Here is a 26,521-nt window from a genome sequence, read left to right as displayed (position 1 = left end):
ACCACGAGTAGTTGATGGGAGAGGCCCCATGGGTAGTTGCAAGTTTTAGTAGGGGGAGTGCCACAATTTTGTCCCACTAGGTGCACATGGGACCTCAATTGATGTTGAAGCCATAATGCTAGACTCAAAAACCCGCTCCATCTCTAGTAGTGCATGGCATCCCTGAATTAATCGTTTTGAACTTTTAGATTAGCTTAATTCGTAGTTTAGACAAGAATGCGCTGGCACGACTGTGTGTGTGTGTGTTTTTCTTGCTTAAACTTGAAGAGAGACCACTCGAAAATTCAAAAGATTCAGCTGATTTATGGCAAGATCAAAAGTCGAAACCACAATGAATTGGGATGTGAGCTCGAGCCATTGTCCAATTGGCCTCCGCTAGTCAATTGTCCAATTCTATTTCCTCCTCGAGGGGCGGCCAGGCGGCGAAGAGAGAGGGAGAGTGTGTGTGTGTGTTGGGTCATGATGTGTCTCATTGTTGCTGTTTATTAAACTTTAAGCCATTTAAACCATTTTGCACGTCAATAAGGCCTGTCTGTTTTTTGCATTTGCTTAATGTTGAAGAGATTTCTCTGTTTTGTAAGAGAATTCTCAGTTTGTTAAGAGAATTGGAATTGGAAAGATGGCAGCTCATGGATAGCAAGATGACACAGTTGAAACCAGAATCAATTGGGATGTGAGCTCGCGCATCATCTTCGTCTCTCCATCCTCGAATCCAAGAATCAATTAGGATGTGAGCTCGAGCATCATCTTCGTCTCTCCATCCTCAAATCCAAATTCAGCAAATTTATGGCAAGATCACACAGTTGGAACCATAATCTCAATTGGGATGTGCGCTCGAGCATCATCTGTCTCTCCATCCTCAATCCAAATTCAGCAAGATCACACAGTTGGAACCATAATCTCAATTGGGATGTGAGCTCGAGCATCATCATCTTCGTCGTCTCTGCTCTGCAACCAGTTTTGTAGCTTCCAAATTCATGGAGCGAGTGGGAAAGCAGCTCGCCCCGCAGGATTGGGAGCAGATCTTCCATGACTTTCGAGGTGACAATCGATCCAAATGGCTTTCGCAGTACCCTGGCCTCGCCATCCTCGAACAGGCTCTCTACATCGTCGCTGAGAAGGAGTACCCTCTCAAAACCCACCTCCTCACCTTCATCCAAGAGAACACTGAGCTCCTCATTGGCGAAGACGACACCCAGGAGGGCCTCGCAAGCGTCGTCGAGGCCCTGCGCACCGTCCTTGACGCTCCTGCAGATGGGCTCATCGTAGCGAACCTGCTCAAGGAACAGATGATGACCACAGCTACCGTGGCCATGGTGGTCGTGGACAGCCTTCACAAAGCCGTGCATCAGCTCGAGACGTTGGTGGAGCTTCTGCTCGGCGTGATCAATCGACCCAATCATCTTGTGGATCGCCAGGCCAGGGGCATCGCTTGTGAGTGCCTCAGGGAGCTTGAAAAGAACTACCCCTGCCTTTTGCATTCTTGTGCAGGGCATATACTCTTCTTGTTTCAAAGCGAGAGGACGCATGTGGCGCAAAGCTATACTCTTCTTCTCACCACCATCCTTCACAACTTGGCGTGCTACATGTACACCACTCCAGCTACCAGATCTGCTGCAGCAAACTCTTTCCTGTCGACCGCTGCTCCGTTAACTCCATTCTCTGTTCCACCCTTCCTTGTTACATCTGAGCCCGGTGAAGAAGCACTCTCTGTTCCTTCTAAAGAGCTCACACCCACAATCTCAAGAGAATTCAGAAGAGTAGTGGGCTTGCTTCTTGAGCGTCCTCAGCTTCTTACTCCAAGTGCGATGTTGGAGTTTGTGTCTAGCCTTATGGATATAGCAGCAGCTCTAGAGCTTCAGGGGTCCATATTAAAGGTGCAACTGTACAATCTCATGTATACATTCAGTCCCCTTCTTTGCCACGTTGTTCTGATGATCTTCTCTCATTTTACGGACGCGTTTGAGGGGGAAGAACCAGTCATTTTCAGACACCTTAGTTTCCTTTGCAATTATCCTCAACAGCCTCTAATGATTCGCTTATTGGCTGTCCATTGGTTGCTTGGTTTAGAAAGCCTTTATTTCAACAAACAAAAGAAACCACTTTTTGCTTCAATGGCATTGAGCATGTATCCCCTGATATACGATCCGCTTTCTCTAAAGGCGTTGAAGCTGGACACTTTGGCATATTGTGCAGCATGTGTGCAGCCTTCTGGGGGATCATCTGAAAACATACCTCTCAGTGCTACACAAACGTCCCTCGATGAAAAAATAGAAGCTGCCAGTGAAAATTTACTTTCCAGTGCTTCACAAATGTCCTCCAGTGAAAAACAAGAAGCTGCCAGTAAGCTTTTTAAGGACGGGGCTGTTTGCGTCTCAGCATTTCGCTGGTTGCCCTCTTGGAGCTCAGAAACGCATCTTATGTTCCGGATGCTGCACAGATTTCTGACAGTGGAAATTCCTCATTCACAAGGTGAACCTTCAGATGTTGCTCAGTACACAAGCTCCACACTTTTCAAAACCTTAGAGGTGATTATGATTTTGCATGTTTTCCTTTCAACCCTGTATTTTGAATATATCTGTAAACTTCCCTGTGGTCTTTCAAAGTGCAACTATGATAGGCTTCGAAGGGCTTCATCTTGAGACTTGACCTGTGGTTTCTTATACTTGATAAGATGCACTTGCGTGTCACTTTACCATTTAGATTGTCTCTCAAATTCTTTTATATCTTGCTGCAGGGACAAATTGTGTCATTAGCATTGCAAATGCAAAGGCTAGTTCCTTGTGTATTGATGCTTGTCGATCGACTCTTACTGTGCGAGACACACAAGAACTTAGGAGAACACTTGCTGCAAACCTTTAACAGAGATTTATTGTCTCGGACATCCCCAGATAAGCACCTGCCTGCCTACTTTCCAATTTTTGAACGTATTGGGGAGAATGGCAGCATACCACCTGGAGCTCTCATTGGGCTTCTCACAATGTACATGCGAAATCAAGTGGCAGTGGTTGGGGATGAAAGCTTAAGGTTATGGATTCGTGGTAGCCAAGTTTTGCACATCTGCAGGACTGTTATGGTGCATCATCATAGCTCAACAGTCTTTCATCCTCTCAAGAGTCTCCTTGCCTTTCTTTGCTGCTACTTTCCAGATATTGATGTTCGGGATAGTGCCAGGTGAAACCACATATTATTTCCTATAATATGTTTCATACTTGGTTGTCACTACCTTGAATTGTATCATATGTTTTGTACTGGTGGTAGTTACCTTGATTCATAGTGTATATTTATATTGGGATATAGTTTCCTTCAACTCACAGAGCCCAACACATTTATCAGCTTATAACAAAGCAATCACATTAAAATAATATGGCATCCAAAGAGACCGTTACTAATTGTCCAAAATAACTGTGGCAGTACATAGTTTTGGTTAGGCTTGCTCCTCAAAGCAATCCTGCATGATCTGAGTTTGCTAACTCCTGAAACAAGCCCTGCTGCTGGAGGTGGCTTCACTGTTGTGAGCTTTTTAACGGCGTGGGTTTGGTGCTGACAGCTGTAGAGAATACCTGCTTATATTGACCCATAAATTTCACCTCTTTGTCGCTGGCAATCTCTTGAGGCAACCCATGAATGCTTGAACACATGATCGACGAATCGCCAGGCAACCTGAGATGCTAAATACTGTGTCTTGGTAGGGATGAAATGGGCTTGGTTCATGTGCCTATCAACCACCACATAGATGCTGTCTCATCCTCTATCCATAGAAGGCAGCCCAGTTATGAAGTCCATGGCTATGTGTGTCCAGTTGCCTTCTGTAATGGGCAATGGCTGTAACAAACCAGCTGGAAGTTTGCTGTCCACTTTATTTTACTGACATGGCAAACATTCAGTAGCATATTCCACCAAAGACCCTCCCAAAAGAAACTTTACTTTATCCTTTTTCATAGGTCTTTGTGATGCTTGTATGTTTTGCTGTAGTGGACGAATGCATTACCAACATTCTATATTGCAAGTTTGAAAGCAAATATATTTTGCCTTAGAACCACAAGCCATTGGGCAATAACTCGGGATGATTGTGACACGAGGGGTCATGCAAGTCTTAAAATACGGTTGCTTCCCTCAACTTCTGCATAGACTCCTTTTGAGTGCCATGTATCCAATCTTTGTAGATAATGGAGACAGCAGACAATGTGCAAGCCTATATTCTTGAGACAAGGCATCCGCATCCACATGTTCTTTGCCCTTCCTGTATTCAATGTCAAGATATGACTGCATTGAAGCCAACCACATCTTTTACTTGGCTGACAAGTTGGGTTGCATAAGAAAATATCTAAGTGTCTTGTGATCAGTCTTGAATTTTCTCATGAGAAGAGAAATGACTAATTTGTAATTAACAGACATTAGAACATAAGTACATCATTGCACCAATTGATGGTGCAACATGTGTTTGCATCTATTGGTGACATTGGCCGATATTGTTATGGCAGTGGATCATCCAAGTAGATAAGGCCTGTTGAGCTGGAGCCACTGCTTCAGGCGGAGGCGAAAACCTGCGAACAGATGCGATAGCAGCAGGGGTGAAATTCTGGGAACAGAAGCGGTAGTGCAAGGGTAGGAAGAGGAAAGATGAGCTCTTCAAGGAAGCACTTTCTCTGAAATTTCATTGTGGCTTATGCTTTTTGCATTGGTGAACGGGTGTGGTAAAGGGGTGACTCCCCTCCGGTGTGAATGTGCCTTCAAAATCCCTTAAATCATCAAGAAAAGGACTTGCCCAGTTCTGCCTAACGGAAAGTCTAATCGGAACAAGGTTTTAAGGGGGTGATCTACCATCAAGTACCCCCTATAACGGTCTTGGACCTCTAATTCCCTCAAATCAACAAGCAGCCTAAAGTGAGTGCATTATTTTACAGCAAAAGACAAGGAAGAAGGGCTGTTTTTCAACCAAAATCAAGCGGGAGTCAGTGAAGTACCACCAACTCTATAACATTTGACTTTTTCTGTAAAATAATCCTCTATTTTGAAATTACAGCAAGCCATTGTCATGGGCATCTACAACCCGTGGCCATGCTGGACTGCCACGCAGGCAGCCAGCTCAGCAGCAACCCACGGAAGTGGCCACATGGCCTGCCATGAGGGGAGCCACGTCAGCAGCTGCCACGCAATCAGCCAGTAAGGACAGGGCGCATAATGGTCGCAGCAGAAGTGCCAGCTCAGCAGCACCACGTCAGCAGCCAGTCGGCTGCCAAGTGGACTGGTCGGTGCCACATCAGCAGCCAGTCGGTCGCATCAGCCCAGTCAGTGGTGCAGCAGCAAGTCGGCCCTACTGATCGGTTTTGGAGCCCAAGGGGGCCTATAAAAGTAGCCCCTTGGCCCTCATTCTTCATCCACTTCTCAAGCCTTCAAACCTTTAGAGCAGGAGAGCCAGGCCTCGCCGCAGCAGACCAGCAGGGTAGCCTCAGCCTCTTTAGGGATCTAGTGAGGATTCACCTCTTATAGGTAGTCTAGTTTCTTTTAAGTTTTGCAGTTGAGGGTTTCAGCCCCTCCATACAGTTGTATTCAGCCCTTTTGGGCATTCATTATTCAGTTGTATCTATTTCCTCTTCGGAGGTCCACTACATTCTCTCCCTCTGATTCTCACTCACATCCACATTATCACTTTGTGTATTGAGTGCATCATCTTGTAGTTGTAGTCAGTGTTGAGCAAGAGAGAGAGTGAGGATAGTCCATCTCCTGCTACATTGGTATCAGAGCTTCAGATTCTTTCCTGAAACAGAGGGGTATCCTATTTATTTTTTCGTATTTTGTCCCTACCCCGGACTAGTGGTAGTACCAGACTCCATTAGCCGCTCCCTCCCTTACTCCATCGTGCATCGGGCCGTCTCCCGTCTTCACCCATAGGTCTTTACACCTTGTGGTTTAAGGGAAACATTCTTTTCTAGGAGTCAGGCGGTTCAGGTTAGTCAGGTTCAGCCCCCATCGTTTATGGTCTAGACAAGATCCGGTGAGGACACCGTGAGCACCAGTGAACAGTCCAACTCAGGGCCTAGGGGGGGAGGGTTCAGTGCCTCAACCACCACCCCCACCACAAAATCCTGCAGACACTTCCATGTCTGCCATGACAGGCATGTTGCAGGCTATGATGCAGATGTAGCACCAACAGTCCGAGGCTCTCTTCACCTGCATGACCCAGCTTCAGGAGATGCGGGAAGATCGTGAGTAAGCCGCTAGAGAACGTGAAAGGCTAGCTCAAGAAGCAAAAGAAGAACGCGATTGGGAAGCTCGGGAAACAAAAGAAGAATGCAATCGGGAAGCTCGAGAAGCCGAAAAGGGCAGCTCGGGAAGCAAAAGACGAACGCTATGGAGAGGCTCGGGAAGCCAAGGAACTCCGGGACCGCGAGGCTCAAGAGGCCAAGGAGCTTGGATAATGTACCGCTCGAGAAGAGAAGGGAGAACGGGACTCATTTCTCTACTCCGACCAGCGGGGGGAGAAAAGGAGAGACTTCCACCTCTAGCCAAGCCTTCCTTTCTGGGAAGCTCAACTTCACATGGTATGATGGTAAGCAGGGACCCGTAGTGTTGACTTCGTGGCTCAATCAGTTCGAAAGTTATTTTTTAGTGATGCCTATGAAGGACAACGAGGAGTGCATCCTAGCATCCATGCACTTCATAGGCGAGGCGGTCACCTGGTGGCTCAAGTGGCAGAAGGACCACTATGATGCAGACAAGGAGACACCTTTCTGGACGGAATTCGTGAAAGATCTTCGATCACGGTTCTTGCCACCGCAGTACCTGGACAAGGTCCAGAGTCAATTCTATGAGCTACGCCAAGGAGACACCGAGACGGTGAATCATTACCCCAATAAGTTTACTCAGGTGTTTATACAGTTGCAGCTAGTGGACAGTTAGAAGTTGAACAAATTTCTCCATGGGCTACGTACAGACATCCAGTGGTATGTCAGAAGTTTCAGGCCACTGGATTATGAGTGTGCTTACGAGCTTGCTTAGAACTTTGAGCTCATGCACAAGGGTCAAGGATCCAAGCATGTCGATGGTAAGAAGTCCCAAGATTCCATGCTAGTTGATGGTGGGAATGGGCAGTAGCAGAAGAGCTGGATGGCGAAGGACAACGACGACTTGGATACGACACGGGCACTCTATGCCAAGGAGAACCGATGCTTCCATTGTCATGTGCCGGGCCATAATACCGAGGACATCATCTCCACCAAAGCAACTCAGAAGGCTCAGTTGCCTCTTACGCCAATGGAACCAATGACCTTGAATGATGCATTTCTAGGGCAGCAGATAGATAGCAACATGCAGGTAGCTTCAGTCACTCTAAAGATCTCAGTGGGTACACAGTGGGCCACTCAGGATCGCAACTACTCAGGGTCGCAACTACTCAGGGTCGCAGCTACTCAGGCAGCCGACATCATCTTGGGAGCACGATGGTGGCAACAGTTCAAAATCCGACCAGAATAACAGCACCAAGGCTTGGATGTCAAAATCCCAGGTCATGGGTCCAAGTTCATCGATTAGATTAAGGGTGTTCCGCCTCGACCTTCGATATCAGTCATTCAAGGGGTTTGAGACCGGCGCCAGCAAGCCACAGTATTGCAACAGGGTATAGTATGACAACATGCAACGGGGTTACACCAAAACCAAGATGCCTCTCTTGAGCCCACCTATATGCATTGAGAAAAACCACATGGAGCATCATCCTGGAGTATCAATCCCAGTACCTATCCTTACTAGAAGTCAGCACTAGATCCACGAATTAAGTACCTGCAGATCAGGATTTATTAGCCAAAGTATACCACAGCCAATCACCTCCATCAGCCAACGGGAGGCCACTTGCATACCCTAGTTCCAGTTTCAGCAGAACGGGATGTCATGAGCATCCACAACCTGTGGCCATGCTGGATTGCCACGCAAGCAGCCAGCTTAGCAGAAGCCCACACAAGAAGCCACGTCAGTAGCAGCTGCCACGGGGGACTGTCACGTAGTCATCCACAGCAAGGACAAGGTGCAGGAATAGTCGCAACAGATGTGCTAGCTCAGCATCACCACGTCAGCAGCCAGGTGGACTGGTCAGTGCCACGTCAGCAGCCAATCGACCACATCAGCCCAGTTAGTGGTGCAGGAGCAGGATCGGCCCTGTTGGTCGGTATTTTTGGAGCCCAAAGGCCAAAGGGGCCTATAAAAGTAGCCCCCTTGGCCCTCATTCATCATCCGCTACTCAGGCCTTCAAGCCTTCAGAGCAGTTGAGGCAGCCTCCTCGCAGTAGACTAGCAGGGTAGCCTCAGCCTCTCCAAGGATCTAGTGAGGATTCACCTTCTCTAGGTAGTCTAGTTTCTTTCTAGTTTTGCAGTGGAGGGTTATCACAGCATCACTTTGTGTTTGAGTGCGTCATCTTGCAATTGCAGTCAGTGTTGAGCAGGAGAGAGAGTGAGGACAGTTTGTCTCCCGCTACATCCATTTTCTCTCCTTTATTTGTAAAAGGATTAGTAAAAGGAAAGAATGGAAGGGGAAGGGATATATAATAATGAACTTGTCCCATTTCCTCCATTGTCTGAAGGAAAGAGGGAAAGAACACCATCACTTCCTCGTGAAGAGGATATACCTTCCTCTTTCCTCAAGAACCCCTTGATAGAGAGTTTTCCTTTGGAAATAAGAGGAGAAATGAGTCCACCCAAGAGCAACATAATGAGTTTACACCTTTAGCTCCAAATAGAGGAAGATTCTCCCGTTGATAAGCTGGTTTCTCAGCTTAGCAACATGATTGAACAATCCATGATGACAAGCTAGGGACTAAGAGAGTTCTAAATTTTGGGGATGATGATTTGAGTACTCCTTTGAAAAGAGCGGACTCGTGAAGTTCCAAAATATGATGGAGCAAGGGAGGATGATGAAATCCTTATTTGGATTTGCCATTTTGAATTATACATCAAGACAAGACTGATCAAGAGAAGCTTGCTGTTGCTACATTGCATCTACAAAAGGATGCTTTAATGTGTGGTCATTGTTGCAAACAAGAAGAGAGCCTATCGTCAAATGAGCTAAGTTTGTGGAACAATTGAAAGCCACTTTCATGCCTCCGAGACATGAAGAGAACTTGACCTTCCATTGGGAAAGGTTCAGTCAATCTGACAATGAGAATTTATAGCCAGGTTTTGGAAACTCTCTTTAGAGTTACTCCAAAAGAGTAACGAAGATAGAAGAAAGAAATATTTAGCAGGCCCTAAACTTGAAACTGAGGTAGTGGTTGAAATGTTCAACCCAACCACTTTTAGATACCTCACTAAACTGGGTGAAATAGCTGAAAGTTCTTTCCCCATTGGTGCACCCAATCATCGCCCAATTTTTGCATGCATTGCACCCATTTTTGGACTACCAACATTCTTATTCACTTTGTCATTGAACTTTTTGCTTTCAAAAGCTTCTACCCCATGCTCTTGCCTTGAAAAAAGCCCCCAAACTTTTGCCATTGGCATCTATCTCCACAGTAATTGACTGTGAAATTTCAAGGCATACCAATGAATGGGCATGAGTCAATGGCGGTTCCAGATCTTCAAATTGACATGCGCCACCATTGACCACAAGAAAGCATAAGTGATGTATGAGACATTTGTCGAACGAGGCCCAGCTCAAAAATCTCTCTATTGAAATGCAATTTTGTTGGAGTAATGATGCTTCGCCAGCTTCCTTCTTGAGTCCCAATGACATAGAAATCAGCTCTTGCGAGCGAAAATGAGAGCACAAGAGGGACTATAGAGAGTGGTGCGGTCCACAGATCTCATAGCAGACTCGGCATTTGATTTCAAAGTGCTCCTCTGTTTGCGTCTCCTACATATCACACAAAGTGTAGATCCATCTCTTGTGCTCGTCCAGTGTCAAACTGTAGCTTGTGAGAAGATACTTGGAACTGCCTAAGCGAGATGCTCAGTGCATTTGGGAGATTGATCTACAGCCCGATGGTTTGGTCGGGCAAGAAGAAGAACCTATAGTCTCTCAATGTGGGACCATTTTGTGTCCGATAGATCTGTCCCCCCAAAAGGGATTGCTGTATATCCCAATTGGATGGACAAATGAGTAAAAAAGAAGAGACTTGGTTTTTGGGTCTTGGAAATGAGAGTGAAAGAACTCGCGCTCTAGTCTGGCTAGTTCGGCATATCTTCTACTTAAATGAGCCCACATGGCTCCATGCTAGTTTCATTGTGAAGATTAGGCCGAGAAGAGGACCCCCAAGTACGCATAGCTTGCATGGCTGGAATGCTCTCGATGTGCGGCTGCCCGAGATGTGTTGAAGATCACGACCTTGGTTATACTAAGGTCATGATGTGTTGAAGATCCTGACCTAGGCTATACCAAGAGTTGACCTTCAAAGCATGTGTCACAGAAAGTTTGGAGTGCATCTAAGTGCCGCTAGAGACCCACGGTTGATTAGGAGAGTAGAACCACATTATCTGTGTATAGTAGAATCAGGAATTGGGAACCAACTAAGGGTGAACTGTGCCTCTCAATGTCATGATGAATGACTCGAGATCATCAATAATTGTGGACATCATATATATGCTACCTGCCCATTCCTTTTGTTGGGACTTGGCAATCACCAATATTAGCCCCTTGTACATATGAGTGTCTTCTTGATTGAAGAGGGCTTGTCTGAGTTCCACTGAAGGGCTATGCCGAGGATGGATGAGGCTCTGCCGGAGAGGCTACATTGGAGGATGGATCTTGTAGAGGCTGTGGTGTCTGTTACTGAAGAGGCTACTGCATCTACTGTTGAGGGAGCTGCGTTGGCTTCAGGGGCTACCTGGAGCTGTTGCATGGACTGCATCTACTGCTACTGATGCTGCTGCTGGAGGTGGAGCCAATAGTGTGATTGCATTGGGAGATGATCCTGGTGTTGGAAAGGTCACCTCCCCATCTTTAAGCCCCCAAACGAGGAGAGCATGGGGGAGCGAGACCTAGGGCATCTGCCCAAGGAAAAAAGTGGAAAGAAGGGGCTGCCACATGGACAGCATGATGGCTGTCATGTGGGCAGCACATCTGAAGACATACCTGGCAATGGAAGGGCTTCTTGGAGGGCAGATCTGGCAGAAGGAGATCTAGAGGCTGTCCACATGGGGAGAGGACCTGATTGCGCAGGAGATACAGGGCTGCCACGTGGTGGGGTGCTGCAGAACGAAAGGTGCTTGCCTCTAGACAGGTTTGTGGGCAGATCTTGGGCCTGCAATGGGCCTGGCAGGAGGGCAGGTATGCAGGGCATCCAGGTGGCCAAGAGGAGCAGCAAGTGGGCTGCAAATGGGCATGGCCCTGCGCTTAAATAGGGCTGGGCTGGCTGGTCGGCTGGCCAACCAGGTCAGCCAGCACACAGCCCTAAAACAAATGCCCAGGAGCTCACATCTAGTTTGGTCCTGGGCTATTCTGTCAGTCTTCTGCTGTGTGTACCCTCTGTTGATCGATTTCTAACACTTGGTGATTGAGGGGATGCTTAAATGAGAGGGGATTGGAGTGATTTGTATACAGCAGATTGTTTCTTGCTCAGCCAAGAAATGCAAGCTTTGCCCAAAAAGAAAGAATTACCACTCGTGGACTGCTTAGTGTCATAGTCTCCATCCCAATCTGAGTCATTGTAAGCATGCATTTGCGAGTCACCCCCCTTGGGAAACATCAAGCCATAAGACTTTGTGCCTTGCAAGTAACGAAAGATGCATTTTACAGCCTGCCAATGTGTTGTCTTTGGGCTATGCATATACCTGCTCACCTGAGATACTGCATACTGAATATCGGGCCGTGTATTGCACAAGTAAATGAGGCATCCAACAGCCTGGCTGTAAAGCGTGGCATCCACTTCACTTGCATCATACACAGTAAGCTTCAGCCTTGGCTCCATGGGAGTGGCTGTAGGCTTACAATCTTGCATGTTAAATCTATCCAAGAGCTTTTGCACATACTTGGATTGAGACATAACAATGCCACGCTTGTGTTGTATGAACTGGATCCCCAAAAAGAAATTTAACATGCCCTCTGTTATGTCAAATTCAGCTTTCAATTCAGCTTAGAAATATGCAATTATTTCCTCATTTGACCTTGTGAGCAGCATGTCATCTACATAAAGAATGATGACTAAAATATCCCCCCCATCCTTCTTGATGTAGAGGATGCTTTCAATTGGACTATTATGCAGCCCCTTGCTGGCCAGGAAGGCATCAATCTTGGCATACCATGCACGTGGGGCTTGTTTCAGCCCATATAAAGCTTTATTCAACTTGCAACTTGATGTGCATTGCCCGAAAGTTCAAAGCCAGGAGGTTGTTTGACATAAACCTCTTCCTGCAAGTCCCTATTAAGGAAAGCTGTTTTTATGTCCAACTGATGAACATTCCAAACAAAAGTTGCAGCCATTGCAAAAACTGATCTGATTGTTGTCATCTGGGATGTAGGAGCGAAAGTCTCATAATCTATGTCCTTTTTTTGAGCATATCCTTTGGCAACCAACCGTGCCGTGTACCTATCAATGGACCCATCTGGCTTCCTTTTCACTTTGAAAACCCATTTGGTACCGATGGCATGTTTTCTTGGTAGCAAATCCACAACATCCCAAGTCTGATTTTTCTCAATGGACTGCAATTCATTGTGCATGGCATTCATCCAGTGCACATTATCCTTGGCTTCTTCAAAAGTATCGAGTTCTTCTTCATCAAGAAGAGTACGTGCATAAGCTGATTCAACGGAAAGAGCCCCCCCTGCGTGCCTTGCTGAACTACAAGTCCTTCCAGGCAAAGGTGCCTCAAGTCTACTTTGCCTGATTTGTAGCACACGTGATTACTTATGTAAGAATTTGTGGTTGGTATTCCCAAATGCACTGTGGAGTTGGAATACCGTGGCCAACTATTCTGTGAAAGGCGGAGCTTGGTGGTGAGGGACTCATCTAATAATCCTTTGAACTGCATCATCAAACAGGATAGTGACCTTCTATCATGCTACTTGTCCATAGCACATGAGAACCTCCCAAATTGGTTCTCTTGAAGAGTCTCCCTTTTGCTGAATTTCTGCTACCAGTGAGATTGCTGAGACAACTCTTGAGGGTGGGGTAGATCTTGATGGAAGAGAAGGACTATTTCCAGGATGCAAATGAGGGCAGTGCTACTTGTTGTGGCCATGCACGTGGTAGTAATAATAGAGATGCTCCATGTCATGCCTTTGCTTCTCTTTTGCATTGTGAAAACCCCCAAACTTACTATGTGATGCTGTCTAAGCTATTGCTAGTTTTGGTAACATATTTGCCCCGAAGTCTCTTGGTACTTTTTGTTGAGAGGGCCTTTGGGTCGGTAACCCTTGTTAATGAGATCAAAATTCTTATCGAGCTCATAGGCGTCCTCGTATGTCACTAGCCTAAAGCTGCAAACATACCACTGAATGTTAGACCTAAGACCATATAGAACTGATCCGGTTTTTTGTCTAACACCTACAATTGAATAGCCACTTCCACAAAATAATTCACATAGTGGCTGATTGACTTATCTCTAGCACTTCAATGTAGTGTCTGTGCGCCACATGGCAGCTTCACGTGTCAAGCGTGTGGAAGCCAAAGATGCACTTCTCATTGTCCTGTGTTTGCATAACACAAAAGTAGCTCTCGAATGGGTTGAGCCAAGACAAGTGAACTAGGTGGTTCTATTTTGCCATCATAAGGTCAGCTTGCCTGGAAAAGAAGGATTGCTTAGTGGTGGATCTGGTCTGTCAGTCAACGCAATCCCATTCCTTGTATTGCTTGCGTTGCTTGGAGGTGATAGTCTCTGGCCTCTTGGTGTGGAGCAATGATATTAGCAAAGCACGATCCAATTTCTTGTTTGTTGCTTGCATTTGGAGGTGACCATCCCTGGTCTCTTGGTTTGCACAAAAACATTCTTCTCTGGCCTACTGGGCATGAGTATCCCTCAATTCCTGAAGTTGTAACATGTGAGCATCTGCTTGTGTGTGCATACCAACACCTCTGGTCACCCTTTGCCTCCAATGCCATGGATGAGGACAAGGCCAACCACGGAATCCTACTTCGCCCTATGGTGCAAGAGCCATACTGTCTAATGTGGTAGAGATACGTGATAACCTGAAATGCCGCATCAAGCTGTAGTGGGAATGCTCTGAACTCAGCCAGGACTATGTGATGTGGTACTGAGGGCTTACTGCGAAGGATATGTGGTAGAGATATGTGATAACTTGAAACGTCGCATCAAGTTGTAGTGGGAATGCTCTGAACTCAGCCAGGACTATGTGATGTGGGACTGAGGGGGCTTACTGCGACTCATCCTTAAAAGCATGAGACCTTGAAGCCTCTCAACTCGAGCCCACTCTGTCTCTAACAGGCCTGGCCCTTAACAAGGTTTGCCATGCATACTTGCTGGCCGAACCAAAGAGTCAAAGAGGAGGGTTTTGGTCTAGGGTTTGTGGAAATGAGAATGGAAGCACTGTTGCTTAGAGTCTGGCCAATGCGGTTTCGATTCAAAATTTTCCCCAGGTGCCTGTTTTACCAAAAATTATATGCCTACTATATAAGTACACATTCCTGGGACGTAAAATGCATATTTTCATGCACTAATGGCACCTAGGACACTGAGGAACATAGAGGAAAATATTTCAGCAATCTAATATGTTCATACACTTAGAAGTAAGCCCGGGAAGGCATTTTCCAACAAAGCGTGATAGCGACAGCTCCTTTGACTGTTTTGATAAAAAATAAGGCCAAAAATTGACCTTAGGGCTTTTTGCCCCAAAAACCACAGCCAAAAAAACACGTTTTTTATTTCCAAACGTTTGGCAACGTTTCAAAAAATAAGAAACATGTTTCATTGCAACTATGCCCATGATTGCCCAGGTGACCTCCTAATCGTACCCCAACTCTTATAAACGTCCAATGAGTGTGGCCCTCGGCACTGTGTCAAACGCCTTGCGAAAATCCACAAAGCAGCAGTAGAACCTTTGTCTCCGTGCATGCCCTCCTCGATAATCCCGTGAGAGTAAGTATATGATCCATGGTCCCGTGATCTATCTGGAAGCGTACTTGTTCCTCGGCTCTAAAACTCCGAAGCTCTACAAGTAGGCTAACCTCTATGTCGAGTATTGATGCATAGATCTTCGACATGACATGTCCAATCATAATGGTCCTTTCCTGCCTTGTGTATGGGGGTGATGGTGGGGTCCAAGTGTGTGGGAAGCTTGTGCAAACTGCTTTGTTCACTAAGATTGGGACCAAGGTATTGGTTCCATATGCAATGAATTTAGTACATAGGTCCTCATGATCTTTCGGTTGGGCATTGTGAAGCTTCAGGGCTGCGGACCAGTACTTGTCCATACTAGGGCCTGGTACCTACTATATCTGCTGTACCACATTATGCTGCACATGCTGCAGCCATGCGTCTGCTCTAAACACGTGTACCTGCTGCTGCCAACCAGGTATGGCCTTTGAATGGTCCTGTACTACTGTCTTGCAGCCGTACAGGTTCCATTACAGCTTTGCTGTCCTCTACAGTACCTGCTGCAGCAGCTCCACTTGCTGCCTACATGGCAGGCTGCCTGTCTCTCAGACCTTAGACATGGTGCTGGTCTACCTCCCTCATGTCCTCATCGTACGGGGGCTCATAGATGGGGAGCTGATGCTGATAATTCCAACATATCATCTTCAAAGGTGATGCTGATAATTCCAACATATCATCTTCAAACCAGTCCCTAGTTCGCATATGTCTGCAGTGTCTAGATCATGAGCATGAACCGCCTCCTCTATCTGCACGTCAGCTTGCTCTGTGTGCTGGTCCTGCTTTGTGAGCTGCTCCTGCTCTGTGGCTGCTCCAGCTCTATCTCCTGACACCCATCTCTGATCGATGTCATCAGGATGACGATGCTCGAGCAGCTGCATGCAATCCTCCTCCTGACCCTCTTTTTGGCACTGATAACTACGAACCGGTTGTGGGGCTTGTGGTAATCCTAGGTCCGTGCCATGTGTATGTGTAGCCTTTGTAGCAGGAAGTACCCATGATACACCAGCTCTAGCCATTGAGTGTGTCTGGCATCGAAATCGGAGAATATCCTTTCATAGGAAGTCGTCGGCATTATTGTCCTCTCCTTTCGCCGAATATTCATTTCAGGACTCACTTGCTTTGGCCTCCACTCCATACTGCCAGATCCATCTGGAGTTCTGTACTTGTTAGAGATGTAGGTTGGATTTAGCCTATTGAACTACTCTGTGCTCTAACTGACACGAAGTATAAGAAACTCAATTGTCAAGGCTCAATATGTCATTTAGCAATTATAGAGGTTGAACTCTGGAGTCTAGACTCAAGAAAACTTCTTTATTTGTTTTGTGGATACCTACACAATGCTCCATATCGTCTCAAGTGGACCTCAGGTGCAATCATATGAGAGGATGTGGAGAGCTAGCTTCTGCAATGAGGGGTTCAGGATCCCAAATTTCTCCCTTCAAGAAAGAGCAAACAACTTGTCTCTTTCCTTGGCAATTGTGCAGAAGAAATGGGCAATGTCATTGTGGAATTCTATGATCTCCTCTTCTATGCTATTGCAATGTACCGTTTCAAAAAAAACTCCCATTTTTTTAAAACTTGTGGCCACTTGCATGCCGATGTCTGCATGCATGAATGACAATATAGCTTAAATAATAATCTATAATCATAAGATCTATCATCTGTTCTAAACCAATGTGTGCAAACTCTCTCTAAGTACGTTGTCCATTTGCTGACAAGCCCTCGATCCTTCCATTTTGCAACTCCTTTCTCAAGGGATGAAGCATATGTGCAATAGTATGGATTGGATTATGAAACAATTATGTTCTCTTCCTCCAAATATCTAAGATGCCATCCTTCCTAAGATATAGGATTCAGGTGCAGACTTTGTGTTAGGACACTTACAAGTTAACAAGTTACTACTAAAAAACCTATATGGAATTTGGAAACTGAATAAGTTTGTATCCGCTCTGTTTGAGGATGTTCTATGGATCAGTTACAGCAAATGCAAAACATTTTGAAAGATAATCAAGATCATATTAGGGTTGCCCAAGAAGAGATGAAGTGCTATGCAGATTTGAAGGCATCACCGAGGGAATTTAAAGAAGTAGATTACGTTCATCTGAGATTGCAGCCATATAGATGGTCTTCTTTGACGAAGTCTAAAAAGGGAGCATTATCTCCTGATTTTATGGGGCCCACTTGATTTTCACAGAAGAGGCGAGATGGCTTATGAATTACAGCTCTCAACTACTTCTAAGATGCATCCAGTATTTCATGTCACCTTGTTAAAGGAGCATGTGGGATGGCATGATCTGATGTGCATGGGTGAGCTAATCCTTGAACCTGTATATGTGGTGCATTTTAGAAGTAAGATTCTAAGGAATTGCAAAGAAGTGCAGGAATATTTGATCAAATGGAAGAAACTCCAATTAAAGACAATACGTGGGTGAACCAGAGCTTTATGGAATAGCGGCCTCCATTTATTTGCATAGCTGGACATCATGCTATATCTTGTGGGGCAAAAATGCTCAACCAAGAGCTGTTCATAGGGCTTTAAATGTAAACTGTCCATTTACCCCTATTTTTGGTATTCTAAATTTATAATTAAAGTAATAAATTAATGTAAATAAATTGAAATATAATTATGATCCCCCTTTGACCATGTTGAGCTTTGATTGTGGTCAGAGGAGAGCACTTTCGTAGAAACAATTAAAACAAAACTTTCTCTAGCTCTAGCTTGCATTAGCACTAAGTTGTAGCTTGCTTGGTTGATGTGTCTTCTGCACATGAGAATTACCAGCATGTCTCAGGTTTCATCTTTTGAGCTAGATTTGCTGCAGCATTCTTCCACCTTGGAGTTTGCTATCCGTCCTACACCTTGTAGCTATATTTTCTGCATTCTACCACAGTTTTATACTAGATTTGTTGACTGTTTCCTCCAAATCTGTTCTGATTCCTTACTCTTGCTGTTTACATTGAGATAGCATTTACTGTTACAGCGAGTTAGACAACTCTGCATCTTATATGAGTAGCATACCCCGAAAAGCCCCTTTAGTCACAATTTTACGTCTTACTTGACTGGGGGTATTGCAAGTGACTTTGTAACATTTTGCTACAATTGTTTTCATCTATTTATCACCTTAAGCAGACCAGATTTACAGTTTATTACTTCTTATCTAGGTTGACCAACTTTTGTGCTCTAAGCAGCTTCTTATTTGCGTCTTGTTTGGCGTATTATTGTTTATTGATGCTTGTATGCTCCAAACTGTTTGCAGAGATGTGTCTTGCGTTTGTCTCATCTCAAACCCTGTCTACCATTCCTAGTTTGGAGAGATGGATGGGTCTTGCGTTTGTCTCATCTAACCCTGTCTACTACTTGCTTTTTAAGCAATCCTATTCCATACAAGCAGCTTTTCTGTCCCATCTTCTTGTTATTTTTCCCCAAAACACTTCTGTGTGTCTGAACAGCATTTGGCGGGAGAAAACACTCAGACCAAAGGTGAGATACTTATCATGTGTATTCATCTGTCAATGATATTAATGCTGATTTCAATGAGCTCTGGATATTTACAGGATGTATCTTAGAATGCTTATAAGTATACCCGGAAAGAAGCTGCGAGAAATCTTGAAATATGGTGATGAGAGAATTGAGGATTCATCTGGCCCGCAGCTTTCACAGGTATCATCTCTGTTGCGATCTCCAACTTCATCTTCCCATGGCGTTAAGCAGCCACTACAAGTTGCATCATACATTCACCTGAGCAGAGCTACACCACTGCTAGTTGGCCAATCTTGGTCACTTGTGTTGCACAACTTGTTCGAGAATGGGTCGAGTGTAAACAGTGAGGGCTTGGGCTACAGTCCAGAAGTGTCAGCACAAATGGCAGAGTCAAGTGAGGAGACTACTATCAAACAAGAGCAAGGAGAACAACCTGATGCAGAAGATGCGTCTGATAAAACGGAGAATGATTTTAAGGATGAGGATAATATGCCTGAAGGAGTAAATGTTTTGCGAAAGTATTTTTCGGTGATTCCTGATTATCGTAATGGGCCAGGGTTGAAAATCAAAGTACGTTGCTATCTTAGCTTTAACTGTGAAATGCAGGCGCATGAAGGGGAAGAGGACTCCCCAAGGTCAACAATATCAGGTCCAAATTTCAATGAGTCATGGCCAGCACTGTATGCAATTGTTTTATCTTTTTCCACATCAGGACCATATGGACTGATTCCATCAGTGCATGTTCCCTTCCTTCTGAGCGAGCCTTCAAAAACAAATAAAACTGTTGATGGGAGCACTTCTTCCAAGGAGTTGCTAATTGTGCAACAGACACAAGCAGAAGAAACTCAAGGTTTCTCTGCCTCAAAAGGTAAGGAGAAACTGTACTCAGAAGATCTGATATCAGAAGATTCAGATGGAAGACATGCCACGATTGAAGTAGGTTCGACTTCTGAACATCTCAATGCAGATGTATTTAGGGCGACTGTCATCATAGAGCTTGAGCCAAAGCAGCCCGTTCCTACGATAATTGATTCCCGTGTTGTTACCAGTGATGAGGATGGGAGAAGTATTCACGGCCAGCTTGACAGCATTCATGTGGGCATTGAGGATCTCTTTACTAAGGCACCTGTTCCTTCTGACGTCTCTTCTACAGAATATGATTCATATTATCTTAATCTCTTCAATGCATTGTGGGAAGCATTTGGCGGACCTGGCTCATCGGTCTCACAACCTTTACTTTTACATGGTGGAAAAGAGGGCATATCACTTGCAGGGACAGAATCGGTGAAATTGTTGGAATCACAAGCAGACAGATTGGTGGATGCCGTTGAACGCTACTTAGCACCATTCGTCGTTAGTGCTCGGGGGAACCAGCTTGTGTCAATATTGAAGGATAGTGGCATTTTAAAAGACATTGTATGGCAAGAGGATGTGGACAATGAATTTGGCAGGGCAGGCCACTTTGCAATAGCATATGGCGTGTCAACTGAGAAGAATGATGATCTTTCTGGCCTATCATACAACTCTCAAGGACAGGATGAGGCATGGATTCCTCCTGATGTCTTTAAGGAAAACCTTGGCAGTCTGTGTATTCTTGTATTTTTACCCCCTCGCTTTCATATTCTTTTCAAAATGGAGGTGTCAGATTGGTCTTCCCTAGTCCACATTAGAACAGATCACTGGCCTTGCCTTGCATATGTTGATGAGTACTTAGAGGCCCTTGTTAAATCAAGGTAGCGTGTGAATTTTGCTTGAGTTTATGGCTTTGGCTTGTCTTTGTGTGGGCGCAAGTTTATACTCCATTGTGATTATTGTGCTCATGTGCTCTCTATCTTTCTTCTTTATGTAAGTGATGACACAGTCTTCTCTTCGAGGATGCAGAATCACTTGCAAACCATATGGAAACCCATCATTCTCAGGGCTTGTGTTTATGTGTGCTAATAGGAATGACAATACATGGAACATGACATAAATATTCTGAGTTACATAAATGAAATAGTTTGCCTGGCCTTTAGTGCTATGCTTAGTTACATCTGGTGGGAACATTTGAAATAGTATGCGATTCTCGATTTGATCTTGTCTCGAATGCTAATCGTAGCTGCATTTAGTTGAATGTGCAAAGCCCCTTTCCCCCTTCCTCTTTTTCACAAAACACAAACACCCTCTTGTAACCACAATCTCATGTACCACCACTGTATCTCTTTGAATTATTTTGCAGCAGCGACATGCTGGTGGTGAGTACATTGCAAATATGGGAGGATGCCCTATGTGATATCTCTAATTCTTGGCAGATAGAAGTCACTGTTAAGAGCAATGCGTGGCTTTCTTATCTAAATTAACTAACGAAAGGGGCTTGTTGAAACACAACGAGGGTTTGCACCTAGCTCTAAGCTTCATTCTGAGCCTTACAAGCAGTCATTATCTTTTATAATCTTTTGTTACACTTGATTAGGATCATCTAGAATTGTTGAATTGGATTGGCTGTATTGCATATTAGTCTTTGTGGAAAGCGACTCGCTTTTGTGGTGGGGGTCATATTTGAACTGCATTAAAAGACCCTTTTTGCTCTTTCTAGCTCATTATTGCTAGTTCCAAAATTGCAGTTTGCGAGTAAAAAACATATACAAATATCCTCTGGATAGCTACAAGTATTTGGAAGAAATGATCATTGCCACATTTTCATCTCCTACATTTTAAATGTTACGCTCTAGCCGAGGTAGCATGACCTCGGAAGAATCGGTCGACATTTCCCTTAAAGGATCTATGTTTGTAATATATTTGTTTGCGCTTCATGTAAATGATCGAGAGGGAATTAATGTCAAGGTCCTAGGTGAGGGCTGATAGCACCAGACTAGGTGGATCTAAGGCTAAGGGCCTAATGCAAGAAATGTGCCTAGGGGCAAAGGAAATTAATCCCAAGAGAGGGGTGAAAAGTTGCATTAGGAAGGCCCTATGATAATGACATGTGGCATCTAGATCCATCTAGGGAGATGGGGCTTGTTGGAGTTAGTGAGAGAAGGAGAATGTATTGTTCACATATGTTTTTTTGATTCTGATTTCTGTGTGAGTTTTCACGCTCCAACAGGATTTGGCTGGGAGGATACTCGTGGTGCTACTCCTGTGATATGTAGTATAGGAAATAGAGAAAGTTTTTGACATTTGGTATCAGAGCCGAGTTGAGATCAAGGGATGGGCGAATTTTGGTCGACGATAGTAACTGTGCGGTGATCTAACGGAACGTGAAGCGTATAATTGCTATCAGTTGAAGAACGTATCGGTTGCTCTTTGGTAGTGGATAGCAGACTTGGAGCGCAGGCATGGGATGCGTGGTGGTTCGTGGGTTTAATCGGCGCTGGCCTGCGAAGCGATACGTGAATTGTGACGATACGTGATCGACGAATTTTGGAGGGGTTACTGCCCATGACGACGAACGACGTGGTGGTCCTCCCGCACTGTCCGTAATATTTGCTCGGGCTTAACAGGGGCTCGTGTTACGGGAGGCCTTCGATGTGCTGCGTGGCTGTCTGGCTTGTAATAGATTTCGACCTGCTTCCCTGGCGGACTTACAGTTAGAGCCCTCCAAGGCCACGTAGGCAGCTCGTAGGCTGAGACAGATTCCAAACAGAGAGCCTATCGTTTCGTTGTGAATTGGCTGGGCCGTGGCGGCTAGTATGGGCAGCGTCGTGACTGATCTGCAGAAAATAGAGAAAGTCTGGTTCATTTGGTATCACAGGGGTATCAAATCGAGAGGCAGGAGCAATCAACCAGGGAGCTTCCGTCAATTCTGTGTTTTTTTTTTTTTTCCCTGATTAGTCTTTGTTGATGCTCCGCTTACGTGAAGAGGGTCTCGTAAATGATTAGTTTGCATGAAGGTTCGATACTATAGCAGGGACAGATTATGCCTGTGCATATGTGTGTGTGCTTCAATCACAGTTGATTTGCAGGAATTTCCCTAGTATAGGGAAAGTGGTATATTGTGATATAGGCTTGTGTCAAATGCCTAGTTAATGTGCATGTGGGATTGCAGGTATTCCCTAGAATAGGGAATTGTGTTAGAGTGCTAGTGTACTGAATTTTGTTAGTCTATAAATACAGTGTTCTAGCGGTGTTTTTCTTTTTTTTTTAATAACCCACCCATTGACCTGAATGGAAGCAAAAGAAGGGACTTCCAGGAGGGACCCTGGTGAGTCAAGAGTCCGGCCGACCCAGCAGGTGTCGCGCCCAGTAGCTCACACCTTATCTGGCAGGATTGCATTACTTGAGGATGCCTTGCAGCAGTTATTAACGCAACAGTTACAGGCAAATGCAGGGCAGTCTGAACTTAGAAGAATGATACATAGTATGTCTGCCAGACCTTCTCGAGATGAGAAAGGAAAGGCTCCAATGGAACCAGAGTCTAGTGTCCATACGGTCGAGCCTAGAAAGGCTAAAGTACCTAATATTGCCAATTATAGGCCGGAAAAGTATTCTGGTCGAATGAATGACGGTAGTTCTGATGTTATTGAGACCTGGTTACACAAATGGGATGAGGCGTTCGCCATTTGTGAAATCAGAAATGATATCAAGAAGATTCGCGAGGCCACCCACATGTTTAGTGAGGCAGCAGATCGGTGGTGGATTAAACAACAGAAAGATGGAATTGCATCCACTACCTGGGAGGGGTTTAAAAGAGAATTCAGGAAACAGTTCTTACCTCCTAACGAAGCATCCCGAGCTTGGGATGAGTATAGAAACCTTTGTCAGTGGCAGAATACACTGATAAGTTTCGAGAGAGTGTAATGAAGGTTGATGAACCCCTGCCTCAATCAATCCAAGTGAAAGATTTCATATTTGGATTGAATGATCGGATTAAAATGAAAGTTCGGGCTAAGTATGCGAACACGTTGGATGATGCAATAGCCATAGCCTTGAACTATGAAGATGCCAAGGGCAGCAGGCCAAGTGGGTTTGCACAGATTGAAACCCAGTATGGGTACCAGAAGAAATCTGGGTTTAAGAAGAAGTGGATTAGTAAAGGGAGTGGTTCTCAGCCGAGTGGTCAAGCCAAGGAGGCGAAACCAGCTGAAACTCCTAAATCAAGTACCACCATTGGAGTGAAAAGGAAAGTAACGCCAATGGCAGCCCGGACTTGGTCCAAGTCTCCCTTAAACCCAGAGCAAAGAGAAAAAGCGAGGAGAGAAGGCTTGTGTTTTGGTTGCCTTCAGTCTCATCAGTGGAAGAATTGTCCACGGAATAAGGATCGTCGGATGGCTGAGATGATAGTCTCAGAATGCGACGTGGAAATGGAGGGAAGTCCAGAGCGGAATAGATGCAGATTCAGCTAGCGGGATCTTCTCAGAGATGAGTACCTTGTTTGTTATGTGTGTCTGTTGCTAAGCTAGTAACGAGTGCACCTAATAACATCCTATCTAAGCCCGCAGCAATGGGGTATACAGTCTTTAATGATACGGAGTTAATTAAGATGAGAGGGCAAGTGTCCAATCATGATGTCATTGTGTTGTTTGACTCGGCGTCAACTCACAATGTAATTAAGTCCAAGCTCGTGAAGAGGCTGAAGTTAAAGACTAACCCATCTGACTATGCGTATACAGTCAGGATGATAGATGGAAGTTCAACTGAAGTATGGGACCAAAGGGTTACCCAGTTGGAGCTTCGTATTCATGACTATGCTGAGAAGCTTGATTTTGAAATGACTAAGCTTGCTCATGCAGATATAGCCCTGGGTATGGCGTGGCATTCTAGAAAGAATCCAGCCATTGATTGGAAAAAGCACGTATATCAATTCAAGATGAATGATGTGCTTTATGTCTTGCGAGGTGGAAAAGATGTACCTCAGGGACCGTTGGTTTCCGTGATGGAAATCCGAAAAGCTCAAGAAGAGTTTTTATTCCTTTGTACAGCATCGGTAGAGCCGATTGATGATTCTTTGGCTAGCACTGATGTTGCGCAAAGTGGTGAGATGGTCAAGCTGGCTAATCTTATAGCAGAGGAGTTCTCTGACTATTTTAGGGATGAGCTACCTTATGGGTTACCTCCAGAGCGGAATGTTCAGCATAAGATTGAACTGATCCCGAGGGCAGAACCTGTAAATAGACCTCCCTATAGAATAGAGGCGGAGGTGCATAGACAACTGGAAGAATACCTCAAGTTGGGGCAGATTCAACCAAGTTTCTCACCTTTTGCTTCGCCAGTGATATTAAAGAAGAAAAAGGATGATACGTTTCGCCTCTGTATAGATTACAGAGCATTGAATAATATCACTATTAAGCACAGGTATCCGATGGCTCGGATTGATGATTTGCTAGATGCATTACATGGAGCCGTGATTTTCAGCAAGATAGATCTTAAGTGTGGCTACCATCAGATCTGGATTAGAGCCGAGGATGTGCATAAAACCACTTTCAGAAGCAGGTTTGGTCATTATGAGTTTTTGGTAATGCCCTTCGGACTTACCAATGCTCCAGCTACATTCGTCATGCTTATGAACGATTTACTACGTCCGTATATCGGAAAGTTTGTAGTACATTTTATTGACGATATTCTAGTGTTCAGTAAAAGTATTACTGAGCATCGTGAACACTTAAGAATAGTGTTCAGTACTTTGAGGAAAGCCATTCGACAGTGCCATGATAGCCCATGTGCGGGACATCCAGGAGTCGAGAAGACATATGATCTCGTAAAGCGAGATTTCTTTTGGCCAAAGATGAAAAAGCATATTCATGAATATGTGATACAGTGTTTCTCGTGTCAAGTAAGCAAGGCCGAGCGGGTGAAGCCACCCGGACTTTTACAGCCCTTGGAGATACCACTAAGTAAGTGGGAGAGCATTTCCATGGACTTTATTGTAGGGCTGTCTACGACACAAGGTGGATATGATTCTATCCTTGTGGTGGTTGATTGTCTAACTAAGATGGCTCACTTCATTCCGACTAGAGAGTCTATTAGTGCCCCGCAAGTGGCGGATTTGTTTATTAGACATATATTTCGTCTGCATGGATTGCCTAGATCCATAGTGTCAGACAGAGATGTCATATTTACCGGTCATTTTTGGACAGCGGTATTTGAGACACTAAGGACTGAGTTGGGAATGAGCAGTGGGGATCATCCTGAAATGAATGGTCAGACGAAGAGAGTCAACCAGACTTTAGAGGATATGCTGAGGGCATATGTGTCATTGAGGTAACATACGTGGGACAAGTGGTTGCCATTGTTAGAGTTTGTCTACAATGATAGAAAACATTCCTTTACAGGGTTCAGTCCGTTTGAGCTGAACTATGGTTATAGACCAGCGAATCCAACTATAGTTGGAGTACCTCAGAAAGTGCCTAGTGCCGCGAACTTTGTGGTTCAGATGCGGGAGATGCTAGCACTTGCGAGAGCTAATATCCGCTAGGCTATGGATAGAGCCAAGGTGTATGCGAATGAAAACCGGTCTATAAGAGTATTTAAGGAAGGAGAAAAAGTTTTTCTCAGAGTTCCTTCGCACTCGAAGTCGTTAACTTCAGGAGAGTGTGCTAAGTTATCACCTCGATACTGTGGGCCGTGGTTAATTCTAAAGAGAATAGGCAAGGTAGCCTATAAATTAGAATTGCCACAGGGGTGTAAGGTGCACCCAGTGTTTCATGTTTCACGCTTAAAGAAATTTTTACATACAGGTGACTCACTAATCGAAGGTGTGGTTTTGTTTCAGGAGATAGAGGATAATGTAAGGCGCAAACCAACAAGAACCCTGGACCGAGGAACAATGCAAATACGAAATCGGAAGATACCCACGGTGTTGGTTGCATGGCATGGTCAGTCTCTATCCGAAGCTACCTGGGAATCCGTATACCAGTTGCGGAGAGTGTTCCCAGACTTGATCATCGAGGACGCTGATGTCTGAAGAGGGAAGGATTGTTACGCTCTAGCTGAGGTAGCATGACCTCGGAAGAATCAGTCGACATTTCCCTTAAAGGATCTATGTTTGTAATATATTTGTTTGCGCTTCATGTAAATGATCGAGAGG

At 44.9% G+C, this 26,521-nt stretch overlaps 1 protein-coding gene across 2 annotated transcripts; it reads left to right on the top strand.

Moving 5' to 3' along the window:
• Positions 1–614: 614 nt before the first annotated feature.
• Positions 615–21,173, top strand: LOC147887713 (uncharacterized). Of its 2 annotated transcripts, XM_087393380.1 has the most exons (4): positions 615–2,528; positions 2,738–3,174; positions 18,591–20,249; positions 20,735–21,173. In XM_087393380.1, exons 1-4 carry the CDS (start codon positions 978–980, stop codon positions 20,853–20,855), a joined length of 3,768 nt encoding a protein of 1,255 aa, XP_087249506.1. In that variant the 5' UTR covers positions 615–977; the 3' UTR covers positions 20,856–21,173. The 2 variants fall into 2 exon arrangements, with proteins under 2 accessions (XP_087249506.1, XP_087249507.1); XM_087393381.1 differs by lacking the exon at positions 20,735–21,173 and having other exon boundaries at positions 18,591–20,503.
• Positions 21,174–26,521: the final 5,348 nt, after the last annotated feature.

This window comes from Dipteris shenzhenensis, chromosome 22, assembly GCF_047967505.1.
Source record: "Dipteris shenzhenensis isolate YYH24624 ecotype China chromosome 22, Dip_SZ_1.0, whole genome shotgun sequence".
In the NCBI taxonomy this organism is placed as follows: domain Eukaryota; kingdom Viridiplantae; phylum Streptophyta; class Polypodiopsida; order Gleicheniales; family Dipteridaceae; genus Dipteris; species Dipteris shenzhenensis.
The sequence above is the reverse complement of the archived record's forward strand: the minus strand, read 5'-3'. Positions and strand labels throughout refer to the sequence as shown.

What these genes read in the sequence shown, in the direction of transcription:
- LOC147887713 (XM_087393380.1), top strand. Translation starts at nt 978, where the DNA reads ATGGAGCGAGTGGGAAAGCAGCTCGCCCCGCAGGATTGGGAGCAGATC. An exon ending in CACTTTTCAAAACCTTAGAG is followed by an intron (nt 2,529 to 2,737) that starts GTGATTATGATT and finishes ATCTTGCTGCAG; the next exon opens with GGACAAATTGTGTCATTAGC. An exon ending in GATGTTCGGGATAGTGCCAG is followed by an intron (nt 3,175 to 18,590) that starts GTGAAACCACAT and finishes GGATATTTACAG; the next exon opens with GATGTATCTTAGAATGCTTA.